At 46.4% G+C, this 13,553-nt stretch overlaps 1 protein-coding gene across 1 annotated transcript in view; it reads left to right on the top strand.

Moving 5' to 3' along the window:
- Positions 1-1,477: 1,477 nt before the first annotated feature.
- Hdac1 (histone deacetylase 1) overlaps positions 1,478-13,553 on the top strand; it is a 27,311-nt gene continuing 15,235 nt past the window's right edge. The window contains exons 1-2 of the mRNA XM_028759863.1: positions 1,478-1,607; positions 9,134-9,246. Coding sequence (XP_028615696.1) covers positions 1,559-1,607; positions 9,134-9,246 — 162 coding nt within the window. The 5' untranslated portion in view covers positions 1,478-1,558. The remainder of the gene's footprint in view (positions 1,608-9,133; positions 9,247-13,553) is intronic.

Below are 13,553 nucleotides of genomic sequence, written 5' to 3'. Positions count from 1 at the left end.
GGTGTCACAGTATGGGTGTGTGTGGGGTGTTGCTGCTGGCATCTAAGAAGGCCAAGCATGCCAACTAACATCTACAGGGCCGGAAACAGCCCCTAACAACGAATGTCAGTAATAGCAAGGTTAAGAAATTTTGCTGGCATGGCTTGGGGATGGGGGAGTGGTGAAGGTCTTAATCCCACCACTCAGGAAATAGAGGCAGGCAGATTTCTGAGTTGGAGGCCAGCCTGGTCTACAGAGTGAGTTCCAGAACAGTCAGAGCTACAGAAAGAAATCCTGTCCCCCCCCCCAAAAAAAAGGAACAAACAAACAAAACTCCCCCAAGACATAGGCTTTCAGTTTAGAAAAATTAAGTTCTGGGTTGGTAATATGGTTCAGTGCTTGCCACCATGCCTGACCACGAGTTCAATCCCCTGGACCTAAATTAGTGAAAGGAGAGAACCAACTTTTTGGTTTTTCGAGACAGGGTTTCTCTGTGTAGCCCTGGCTGTCCTGGAACTCACTCTGTAGAACAGGCTGGCCTTGAACTCAGAAATCCGCCTGCCTCTGCCTCCCAAGTGCTGGGATTAAAGGCGTGCACCACCACTGCACTGCGAGAACAAACTCTTGTCCCTTTCGTGTTGTCCTCTGATAGCCATCTCAGCCCCGCCCTATCCTACCCACCCCCTCATTAGTGCCATTACTGGAGAACTCCTTCCAGTAAATTAAAAACAAAACACCAAGTTCTGCTACTTTGTCATCGCGCAGGGGCATATAGGGTTTTGCCTTTTTTTTTTAAATACGTACAATTGGAAATAGAATTTGTAACACTGAATAGCTCACAAAGACTTGAAGTTCTTGAGCTTTACCTGAAAAAATTGTATTGTTATTTTTTGAATCAGGCTTCCGCTATGGAGAGCAAGCTGGCCTCCATTTACAGAGATCTTCCTGACTCTGCCTCCTGAGTGCTGGGATCAAGGACCTGGCAACCACGCCCAACTGAAAAGGAGCTTCGACATTAAAAGTCCATCAGAACTTGTGAACGCCTACAGGTCTTGCCCCACTACAGTAGGCCTCTGGATTTTTTTTTTTTTTTCTGTTCCTTGCCATTCATTTCTCTCTCCTGAGTTCTAATCCAGACCAAACCTAGTCTTTTAGCTGCGTGACCTTGCGCAAGCATCTTTCCCCGGGAAGCCTCATCATATTCGTAAAACGAGAAAGTTGGCCTCTGGTCTTAGCACACGCTCGCAACTGTGAAGCGGGCTGCAGAGTTTACGGAGCCGATCCCTCCCCCGGGACTTGATGGTACGGCCCCGGGACTCGCCCACCCCTCCGCGCCGGACTTTGGTACAGGCCCAGGGGGCCCGAGGTGGCTTCTCTAAGCTGCCCTTGCCCCCTGCCGAGTTCCGGGCCCAGCCCTGCGCTTGCTGATTGGTTAGAGTGAGGCCCGGGCTGTGCAGCTATAGGTGAGCCTGGAGGGTGGGCGGAGCTACGAGGCTGGCCCCTCCCCCGGGTCGGACGCCGTGAGGAGCCGCGGGCGGGCGGGCGGACAGACTGACGGGAGGGCCGGGCGGCGAGCAAGATGGCGCAGACTCAGGGCACCAAGAGGAAAGTCTGTTACTACTACGACGGTGAGCGGCGGCTTGGCGGCGGGGGCCGGGCGTTGGGGAGAGGCTAGGAGAGGAGGCTGGGAGGAGGTCGAGGCTGAAGGGGGAGGCTGAGAGAAAGTCGTGGCTGAAGGAGGAGGTTGAAGAGAGGAAGTCGAGGCTGAGGCCGAGATGAGGCGGGGGTCGTGGAAGGGGTAGCCTGCGGTAATCTCGGCGGCGGAGATTCTCAGGGAATCCGACGTGAAGTTGGAGTGGGACTCCTGGAGGGAAGGCTAAGCCGGGCGGCAGGGATCGGAATATGATGGAGACGGTTTGCTAGGATGTCTTTTTCTGCTGAGAATACAAAGGTCTTTCAATGTCCCCCTTGCCTTTTTTTTTTTCTTTTTTTTGGGTGAGTTCTGCAGGACTGGCCACCCATATCCCCTCCCCCACCTCACCCCCCAAATTTGTGAGTAGGGCCTGCAGTTGCTCGTTGGGAAATGGGGCTCCCCGGGGATGCAAGGAGAAAGGTGAAACTTGTTAAACCGACTTTTCATTGAACCAGCATGGAGCATCTTACTCTGTCCTGGGTGGTGTTTCTGTTGGGACTAGAGGGCTCATCGAGGCACAGTTCCTGTGTTGAGTTCCCGTCTGAAGGGGGAGCTAGACAGTGTCACAGGTACCTTTCGATGTTAGCGCTGGGACAAGGGAATCGGTGAGTGTAGGGTAACACCGAGCCGGAGCCTCAGTCCAGCCTGAGAGGAGCAGGTGTGTGTCAGTACTTAGGACCCAAGAACTGGAGTTACGAACCAGGCCCTGGGAAGCTAACAGCAAGGTGAGGGGACAGGACCTTTATCTGAGATCGGGTCTCCAAATGTAGCTCACACGGGTCTTGAATCCTGAGCGCTGCCTCCAGGCTTACACCACTTCGTTTACCGTTTGTGTGTGCTTTAGGAATAGCTGTTGAGTTGCTTAGGGGCCATCTAGCCAGCCATCCAGTAGGTCGTTGGTTATTTAGGTCTGAAATTTAGAAGACAGATATTTTTTGGCAATTGTCGGTATAAAATAATTCGCATAGAAATTTTAGTTGGTTTAGGAAAGGGGATGATTGCTCCAGTTGTAGAGAGTGAAGAGCTATGTTGAAATTACTATTTTTTTAAAATTTTTTTTTATTTTTGGAAATGGTCTCTGTGTAACCCTGGCTAGCCTGCAACTTACTTTGTAGAGCAGGCTTGCCTCCTGCTGGAAGAGATTCGTCCTACTCTGCCTCCTGAGTGCTAGGATTAAAGGCCTATGCTACAACCTGGCCTGTTTTAATTCTAAAGAAATGGACTAAGGAGCGTCAGTGGCTCTGTTGCTCTTTCACCGTGCTGTCTGTCAACTGTTAGCCACATTCCTGGGTCAGCCTTGCCCAGTGCTGCAGGGTGACTGGCCTTAGTCACCAAGCCGGCCTTCTTTTTTTTTTTTGGTTTTTCGAGACAGGATTTCTCTGTGTAGCCCTGGCTGTCCTGGAACTCACTCTGTAGACCAGGCTGGCCTCGAACTCAGAAATCCGCCTGTCTCTGCCTCCCAAGTGCTGCCTGCCTGCTTCTTGTTTCTATTTTGTTTTGTTTTCAAGGCAGGGTTTGTCTGTAACAGCCCTGGCTGTCCTGGAAGTCCCTTTGTAGACCAGGCTGGCCTCCGAACTCAGAGAGGTCCCCCTCCCTGCCTCTGCCTCCTCAGTGCTGGTATTAAAGGGGTGCACCATTGCCCAGCAGTCTCATTTTTTGCTTAGTTGTGGGGTTTTTTTTCCCTTGCTTCTTTTAGATAATATAGTTCTTGGAGAAAAGTCTTCGTATCCCCACTTCCTAAAATATTGGGTCGTGTATAACAGGCATAATTTTTTTGAGATTATAATAGAATTACATAATTCCCCCTCCCTTTCTTTCTCTTTTCTTTTCCCCTCGAGACAGGGTTTCTCTGTATAGCCCTGGCTGTCCTGGAACTGGTGCTGTAGACCACCAGATTGTTCTTGAACTCACAGAGATCCTCCTTTCTCTGCCTCCCAAGTACTGGGGTTAAAGGCCAGCCCTACTTCTCCCTCCCCCCCAGAGGTTTCCTTTCCTTTGCTAATTGGAGAAAAGAGGGCCTTGAGAGATGGCTCAGCAACTGGTAGTGCATACTGTTCTGGCAGAGGACAGAGTTCAGTTACTAGGCTCCATATTGGGTGACTCACAGATGGCATGTAACTCCAGCTGCGGGGACCAGCGCCCTCTTCTGGCTTCCACACTTCGCTGCAGTTATAGGTACATGCATACCACAGACACACAGTAGCTTCGAGCACTTCCTACTGAGGTGCTGCCCTCCCTCTTTCCCAGGGCCTCCCTCTTTCCCAGGGCCAGCCTCTGGGCTCACAACGTTTGTAGCTCTAGTTGGAAGGGCTCCAGTGACTGCAGGCTTCACGTGCTAAACAGGAATGTGGCGCATACATACATGCAGGCAGCTTCACACACAAAACAGGAATGTGGCGCATACATACATGCAGGCAGCTTCACACACAAAAGACGGAACGGTGTTTTTCTTTCTCCAAGACCGGATATCTCTGGCTGTCCTAGAACTGGTTCTATAGACCAGGCTGGCCTTGAACTCAAGGAGATCTGCTTCCCTCTTGTTTCCCTGGTGGAACTAAAGGCATGTGTCAGTGGAGAAGTGTTGTTAGGGATTGGGGCAGAAGCTAGATTGGGGCAGATTCAGAATAAGTGGAGAGAAGAGGACACTTCACCTTGCAATGTATTTATTTTTGAGACAGGGTCTCTGTGTGTTCTGCCTGGCTTGGAACTAACAGAGATCCACCTGCCTCTGCCTCCAGAGCGGCTGCACTAAAGATGTGTACGACTACACCCATCTAAGAGATATGAGATCTTTTCTTTTTTTCTTTTTGGTTTTTTGAGACAGGGTTTCTCTGTGTAGCCCTGGCTGTCCTAGAACTCACTCTGTAGACCAGGCTGGCCTGAACTCAGAAATCTGCCTGTCTCTGCCTCCCAAGTGCTGGGATTAAAGGCGTGTGCCGCCGCCGCCACCACCACCACCGCCAGCAAGAGATGAGGTCTTGTTTTGTGGCCTTTAAAGAGTCTTTAGAAAACAAGCTGGGTGGTGGGTGGTGGCACACCTTAATCTTGTCTGTGTGGGATGGGTTGGGGGTTGGATATCTTAATTTGAAGCAAGTTTGATTTATAAAGTGAGTTCCAGGGCAACCGGACTACATAAGAGAAACCCTGTCTTGAACAACAACAACAAAAAAACAATATAAAATAACCAAAAGAGAGGTTGTAGTGAATCAGATTATGAAGGGCACATGTGAACCAGAAGCCAAAGTCCGCACAGGTCTACAGGTCTGCTAGTCCACAGAAATGGTCAAATGTAGGCAAGTTTGAAGGCAGAAGAAGGGAGAAAGTGCCAGAAAGCCTCAAGGTGAAGTAAGAATGTTGTTGAGCCATCAGGGAAGCGCTTCCCTGTAATCCTGAGAGGCAGAGGCGGGAAGATCTTGGAGTTTCTGGCTAGCCTATGCAATACAGTGAATACAAGAATATTCCTTTCGTGGAATGTGATGTAGGACTTTGGAGAGTCGGACCTTCAGCAGTTGTGAAGAAGAGAGCCAGGGGAGAAGTAGAAAGACTTCAGTCGTATTAAAATTCTCTTTCTCAGTTGACTCATTTGGCTCTGCCTGTTAGGTTTGCTGCAGTCGGCAAGTCACTTTTGTAAGCCACTTTCCTTTTCCTTTCCCTCCTCCTCCCCTCCTTTCCTTCCTTCTTTTCTATTTCCTCTGAGACAGGGTTTCTCTGTAGTCCGGGAATTTGTTCTGTAGACCAGGCTAGTCTCGAACGCACAGAGATCCGCCTGTCTCTGCCTCCCAAGCACTGGGATCAACGTTGTGTGCCACCATTGCCTGGCTTTCTAGAAAACTAAAACAACAGTTTCTGTTGAGAGCAGCAGTAAGAAAGAGCATTTAGAGTGCATGGCTCTCTAATTTGGTCTCCAGTACTGAAAAAACAAAAAGTTAAATTGTTTAATTGGAGGAATTTTGTTTGTAGTTCTGGCTGGCCTGCATTCACCAAGCTGGCCTCCAAATCACAGAACTGCCTGCCTCTGCTTTCCAAGTGTTTTGATCAAAAGTTATGTGCCACTATGCCTAGGATTAAAGGTATGTCCCGCTATGCCCAGCAAAAAGTATTTACTTATTTTTTGGTAAAGTAGCCCAACTAAAGTCCATTAAGCTGGGAGTGGTGACTTGAGCCTGTAATTCCATACTTGGGAGACAGAGACAGAAAGATTGCTGGATGTTCAACCTGATGCATGTTGACACTCTCTCAAAACAGCCATTTGAGTTTAGAGCACTGTTTAAGGACTTTATCAAATAGACCCACATCTTCATTCATCTGTGTGTAGAGACAGGGTCTCTCTGTCCTTCAGACTGGCCTTGAACTCCCCTCCCCTTTTATCTGCCTGTGCTGTAATTATCTACAAGCCACATTCCTGGTTTCACAGAGCTCTCTAGATTAAATGCAGACTTGCCCAGGAACCTCAGGTGCCTTTCTTTGTCCCAGATTTGGAGTCAAATAGTTGACTTCCAGATCAGTTGATAGCTGTGACGTAGGCACTTAATTTCTCTAAGTGTAATAATTAATAATCCACTGGATGCTGATTGAGCTCATGATGTAAAGAGTATATAGTCTTCTTTTGTTTTTTTTTGTGTTTTTGAGACAGGGTTTCTCTGTGTAGCCCTGGCTGTCCTGGAACTCACTCTGTAGACCAGGCTAGCCTCGAACTCTCGACCTCAGAAATCCACCTGCCTCTGCCTCCCAAGTGCTGGGATTAAGGGTGTGCACCACCACCGCCCGGCAATAGTATATAGTCCTTGCCTCAAGTCTTGTGAATGTAAACAAATATGTAACTACAAGATGACCTGATACAGGTGCTGCATATAGAGTCTTTTAGAGAGAAAGTCCAGTTGCTTGATGTATGAAGGGTTTGGAGCTGGTCCTTTAGTGCAGCACACAGGTCATCAGGAGAGAGAACATGCTGGCTGTGGTAGCATGAGCCTATAATCCCAGCAGTCAGGGAGGTGAGGCAGGAGAATGAGTTTTAACCAGCCTGGACTGCATGGTGAGACCCTGTCTCAAAGAATGTTTAAAAGAGTAAAGAACGAGCTTGCCATAACCTGGTGAGCTGTGTGTGAGAGCTGAAAGGACTGACTCCTGATGGTTCTCCCTGACCTCCACATGTGCTCAATGGCACTGCATAGCTCAGTCACACACGTGCACAAGTAATAGTACATTTTAAACATCAAAGAGAAAACTAGCCCAGGTTTGAGGAACTGTTCAAACTGAGGATACGATATGTTGGATCAGGGTATGAAATGCTGTTAATCTGGTGTGTCTACAGTGCAGACTGGCAGACATTGTCTGTGAAGTGAAGGGCCAGGTAGTAAATATTTGGTTTAGGGTTTGGTTTTTGGTTTTTGATACAGGGTCTCACTCTGTAGCCCTGCCTCACCTGGAACTTTCTATATAGACCAGGCTGGCCCTAAACTCATGAGACACTATTTCATCATGTATCTCAGGCTAGCCCTCAAGCCTCCTATGTCAGCCTCCCAGGTGCAAGGATGACAGGTGTAGATTACGGTACCTGCTTTATTTTTGGCATCGTTTTGCTATATATATAGTAGGTTGGTCTCTAGCAATTACTTAACTATTCAGATGCTGTATGAACTAATTGCTAGGCTGTTCCAAACAGAAGTTTACTTATGAAAATATACTACCATGGTGATGGTTGGTGGACAGCCACAGATGATGCAGGAAAGACAGTGTCTAAGTTAGGGTTTCTGTTGCTGCTACAGAACAGCATGACTAAAAAGCAAGTTGGGGAGGAAAGGGTTTACTGGGCTTGTACTTCCATGTTACCATCCATCACTGAAGGATGTCAGGACAAGAACTCAAACGGGAAAAAACTGGAGGCAGGAGCTGATGTAGAGGCTATGGAGGAGTGTTGCTTGCTGGCTTGTTCCTCATGGCTTACTCAGCCTGCTTTCTTATAGAATTCAGGGCTACCAGCTCAGGGGTGACCCCACCCACAATGGGCTGGGCCCTCCGTCATTAATTACTAATTAAGAAAATATTCTACAGGCTGGCCCATAGCCATTTTCTCAATTGAGGTTTCTTCCTCTCAGATGATCATAGTTTGTGTCAAATTCTAGCCAGCACAAAGTAGGTTGAACAAATGTTGACTGCAGCCTATTGAAGTCATAGCCGGTAGGCAAGAGGAGCCATAACATTTTCTTTTTTAAAGCAAGTAGAGGATGTTAATGAGCTTTGTGATAAGAAAAATAACTGGTCATAATGTGGCAGATAGTTTGAATCGAAGGCCAGGAACCAGTTAGAAGCAATTTCTGTAGATGTAACAAGCAATAAGAAAGTTTGGTTTTATCTGTAGGCTGTGGTTTATAATTCCAGGTAGTAGTGAGTGGTTTTTGTGGTGGTGGAAAAGGAATTCTGTAGCGGTGTAGTGAGGCGAGTCAGGACACTGCCTGTTCTTCCCCAGTCGATTTTATCCCATGTGTATGTGTTCTAGACTCACCCATAATGCTGGTGTATGTAGGAACCCGGGCGCTACTTTTTTATTCAAGGTGGGGAAGAATCCTAGAAACTAGAAATGAGTGTTAGAGTTCTGGGAGTTTGCTAGGTTCTCCTAGGAGAGTGTTTAACTGTGTCATTAAAGGTGCTTCTCTAAGAGCTGGAGAGGTGGTACAGCAGTTAGGAGCACTGGGTGTTCTTCAAGAGGACCAGGGTTCAGTTCCCAGCACCCACATTATTTAGGCAGTTCACAGGAGACACCTGCACTTGCATGCACATGTCCACACATTTTATGTGTAATTGAAAATAAAATCTTAGCTGGGTGGTGGTGGTGCACGCCTTTAATTCCAGCACTTGGGAGGGAGAGAAAGGCAGATTTCTGAGTTCGAGGCCAGCCTGGTCTACAGAGTGAGTTCCAGGACAGCCAGGGCTATACAGAGAAACCCTGTCTCGGAAAACCAAATATAAAGTAAAATAAAATAAAATAAAATCTTTAAAACAAACAAACTGGAGAACCCAAGGGTATCTCTGGTGCCTTTAATCCCAGTACTTTACAGAGTTAGGTGGATCTCTGAGTTTGAAGACAGTTTGGTCTACAGTGAGTTCCAGGACAGCCAGGGTGTACAGACTCAATCTCCTTCCTCTCTCTCTCTCTCTCTTTAAGATTTATTTTACAGAGAAACCCTGTCTCGAAACCACAGAGAAACTCTGTCTTGAAAAAAAAAAAAAAGATTTCTTTCTTTTATGTGCATGAGTACATTGTAGCTGGCTTCAGACACACCAGAAGAGGGCATCGGATGCCCATTACAGATGGTTGTGAGCCACCATGTGGTTGCTGGGAATTGAACTCAGGACCTCTGGAAGAGCAGTCAGTGCTCTTAACCTCTGAGCCATCTCTCCAGCCCCTGAGAAACCCTGTCTCAAAAAACCAGAATAAATAATAAAGTGTCTTCTCTTCTTCAGGGGACGTTGGAAACTACTATTATGGACAAGGGCACCCGATGAAGCCGCACCGCATCCGCATGACCCACAACCTGCTGCTCAACTACGGTCTCTACCGGAAAATGGAAATCTATGTGAGTTACTGGAGGGCCTCCCCTTCCTACCTCATCAGCTCTGCTTCCCTGCGTGCAGTCTTTATTTTCCTTTCTCAGCTGCTCATTCATTCAGTGGCTATTATTTGGCAAGTACATGAAGATTCTATTTTTAAGCACTTTAGTGTCAATACATACTTGTAAGCTAACCAAGTTTACCACAGTATGTCTGTGCAGCAGTTAAAGAATGTTAATGGCAGAGCGGTGAGGAGTAAAGACAGGAGGAGCCGTGGGAGGTTTAAGACTGACTAGAAAGCCAAGGCTGAGGGTGCGAGGCTGTGTGGTTCTAGCACTTTGGTGGTAGAGGTAGGATTGGGGTTTCAAGGCCACCCTCAGCAGTAGAGTCAATTCAAAGCCAGCTGGGAACAGGAGACCCTGTCTCCAAAGAATGAAAACGACTAGAACTTAGTCCAGCATTCACAGAGGGACTGGTATCCAGGTCAAGGGTTGAACATAGGCACAAACAGAAGTGAGGATGGTATGGCATTCAGAGAAAGTAAAAATCTTCAGTCAGTGCCAAGCATGGACGCCCAGCATAGGTGCTGAGGCCATGGATTGCTGGGAATTCAGGGCTGGCCTGGGCTACAGTCTTAAGTGAGCTCAAGCTAAACTTGGGCTAGAATAAAACCTTGTCCCATCAAAAAACCACAAACAAACCTGCTGGGTAGTGGGGATGTATCTCTGAGCCCCTAAGAGGCAGGGGCAGGCAGATCCTTGAGGTGAGGCCAGCCTGGGGTTCACAGACAGTCTCTGTCTTAAAAATTAAAAGCCAAACAGACAAACCAAACAAAGGAGGAGTGTGGACTGTTTTTGATTTAGGGGCTCATGTATCTCAGGCTTGTCTACATCTAACTACATAGCTGAAGGTGACCTTTGAACTTCTGGTCCTCTTAGCTCCCACATATTTTATGCAGTGCTAAGGGCTTGAACACAGGACTTTGTCTTTGAGTGCTACACTTCCAGCTATGCTCTCCAGCTCAGTGTAAGCTCATGTCTTCTTTCTCATGCAGCTCTAACTAATTTTGTCTGAGCTTCCAATTTTAAAAGAAAAACTGGAACTTTGGATTATATAATACCTCCTAAGTTTAAAATGTTGGCTCAAGATTTTGTCTTTGTTTTAATTTTTGGCTTATAATTCCCAGATCTGTTTTTATTTTTTAGCATATGTGTAAAAAAATACCAATATATCTGTAGACTAAATTTGGCACAATTCTCAATTTGCCTCTTCTGCAGGCAGTAAGGAACAAATTGGGAGCTTCTTTTTCTTTTGGTTCTGTTGACTATGTAGCCCCAACTGGCCCCAAACTTAGGTAGTCTTGTTGCCCTGGCCTCCCAAATATATTGTCATAGGTTGTCTTCCCACTCAGTTTGTGGTGGAGGATGACCTTGAGCTTCAGACCTCCTGCCTCCATCTTCCCAAGGCCAGAATTACAGGCGTGCACTATGTCCAGTTCATGCAGTGCTGGAGATTGAACCCAGGACTTCATGTCCACTAAGTATTCTGCCTACTCTGCAGAGGCAGATTCTTGTTGTTAGCTGGGAGTAGTGGCACATGCCTTTACTCCTAGTACTTGAGAGGCAGAGGTAGTTGAATCTATATGAGTTCAAGGCCAATCTGGTCTACATATCGAGTCCCAGGTTAGCCAAAACTACATAGAGACACCTTAAAAATGTCTTAAAAATAAAATACAGGTCTGGAAAGATGACTCAGTGGTTAAGAGCACTGATTGTTCTTCCAAAAGTCCTGAGTTCAATTCCCAATTCCCAGCAACCACATGGTGGCTCACAACCATCTTTAATGGGATCTGATGCTCTCTTCTGGTGTGTCTGAAGACAGCGACAGTGTACTCATAAATAAATATTTAAAAAAATAAAATACAATTTAAAAATCAAAGGAATAACCGAAATAGTGAGGCCAGTTTCACTATTTTCCTTTGGGATTATCCCAGCAGAAAAGACAGGCTCAGGACCTCTGGTCACTATGGCACACTCTGCTATTAGTGGCTGTCTTCATACCTTGAGTAAATTAACAACAGCAACTTCCTCAGCGATTCAGAGATTGAAAGTGGATGAATCTTCTTTCCCAGATGCCTTTGTCTGGTTTTCAAAGCCAGTGGAGATGCCTGAGAAAGCAAGGAGGGAAAATTAACAGAGCAAGATGGCTTTGAACTGTTTATTTTCTCCTTCCTCCCCCTCCCAAGTAATGGGGTGACAGGCATGAGCCATTGCACACAGTCCATGTTGCACTGGACTTCGTGCATGCTAGGAAAGTGCTAGGACATCTGAGCTAACTTCCCAGTCCTTTCCTTCTTATTAAAGAAGGAAAAACCCTTTCTAGAAGCTTCTTAGCAGAATTCCAGCCATTCTCCACCCTTAATGGATTTTGTGATTTGATCTTTTGGGTGGGGTTTATCAATGCCCAAACAAATGGGTATGTTTCCAAGGTGAGTGGCACTGTACCTGGCTCTTTATATTGTATTTTATTTGTATGGGTGTTTTTGTTTTGGCTGCATGTATATATGTGCACCATGTGCTTGCAGGTCAAAAGAGGGCATCAGATCTTCTGGAACTGGAGTTACAGACATTTGTGAGCTGCCATGTATATAGGTGCTGAGAACCACACCCTGGTCCTCTGGAAGAGCACCCAGTGCTCTTAACCTCTAAGTTGTCTCTTCATTGGCCTCCTTCTCTTTCTTTCTTGAAGTTGGGCCTTGCTAGTTAGTCTAGGCTACTCTGAATTCACTATATAATACAGGCTACCCTTCAGCATGATTCTCGATTATACCAATTATTTGTGTATAGGCTTGCATCCAGAGTTTAAATGACACAGATCATTCAGCCTGACTAGAAATGGTAGAAGAGAAATTCTGAAAGTGAAGTGGAACTTGAATGCTGCTGGCCATGAAACAAGAAATTGTTTAGTCCAACTGATTTACAGTGCTTCTGGGATTCCTGGATAGAGCTGGCATAGTAGTGAATGGCACATCTCTGAGTTCAAGGCCAGCCTGGTATACAAAATGAGTTCCAGGACAGCTAGAGCTAAATATTGAGACCCTGTCTTTAAAAAACAGTCTTTAACTCAGAACACAGACCAAAATGGGGTTAGGGTTTATGTACTATCTAGAAGCCAGAGCCACAGCAGAGCTTTGCTGGTATTGCCAAGAGGATAAGGGGTTACTTAGTTTATTACAGTTTGTGGTTCTTAGGGTGCAGACACTTGGAGCCTAGGACCTCAGTCCAATACCCAGGGCCACATAGTGGAAGGGGACAGCCGAGTCCCGCAGGTGTTCTCTGACCTGCACTGTGGCATTCTCGCACGTGTACACACATGGCAGAAGAAGCTTAAAAACGTAAAGCAAAACAAACCTGTAGTAGGTTTTTTTTTTTTGGTGTTTCTGAGACAGTGTTTCTCTGTGTAGCCCTGGCTGTCCTAGAATTCACAGATATCTGTGAATCTAAGTGCTGGGATTAAAGGCACATGTTTCCTTTTGCGAAATGATTTTACTCTGTAGCTTCCATTGGCCTGGAACTTGTTATGTGTCCCTGACTAGCCTTGGGCTCCCTCTATTGCCCCAGCCTCCTGAGCCCTGTGATTTCAGATATGAGTTATTCTGCTTAGCTGCTGGGTGTTTTATTTTTCCTCACATTAAGGATTAATTGAAGGGCTGGTGAGATGGCTCAGTGGTTAAGAGCACTGGCTACTCTTCCAGAGGTCTGAGTTCAATTCCCAGCAACCACATGGTGACTCACAACTATCCGTAATGGGATCCGATGCCCTCTTCTGGCATGCGGATGTATATGCAGCAGAGTAGTCATACAATAAACAAAACTTATATATAAAAAAAGGATTAAATGAAGTCCAAAGTAGTGCCTAGAGTCTTGTTTTCTAGTCAAGTGTACTACCCGTGTAACCTTTTCTGCTGTAATTGCAAACTCCATAAAAGTTAGCTGTTTAAACTATAGACAAGACAGGCAGGCATCCTTTAAGGTGATCCTTTTATAAGGAGTAGGGAGAAGAGAGTTTGTTTTCCTTCCCAGACAGGCCTTCTTTATATCCCTCCTGGCCTGGAACTCCTCCACAGACCTCAACTCTGTAATCCACCTGTCTCTGTCTTTTGAGAGATTTTTATTTTTATTTTTATTTATTTATTTATTTATTTTTGGTTTTTCGAGACAGGGTTTCTCTGTGTAGTCCTGGCTGTCCTGGAACTCACTCTGTAGACCAGGCTGGCCTCGAACTCAGAAATCTACCTGCCTCTGCCTCCGAAGTGCTGGGATTAAAGGTGTGC

Source organism: Grammomys surdaster, unplaced genomic scaffold (genome assembly GCF_004785775.1).
Source record: "Grammomys surdaster isolate TR1022 unplaced genomic scaffold, NIH_TR_1.0 126313, whole genome shotgun sequence".
Lineage (NCBI taxonomy): Eukaryota > Metazoa > Chordata > Mammalia > Rodentia > Muridae > Grammomys > Grammomys surdaster.
Note: the sequence above shows the minus strand (reverse complement) of the source record. Positions and strands in the feature narration are given on the sequence as shown.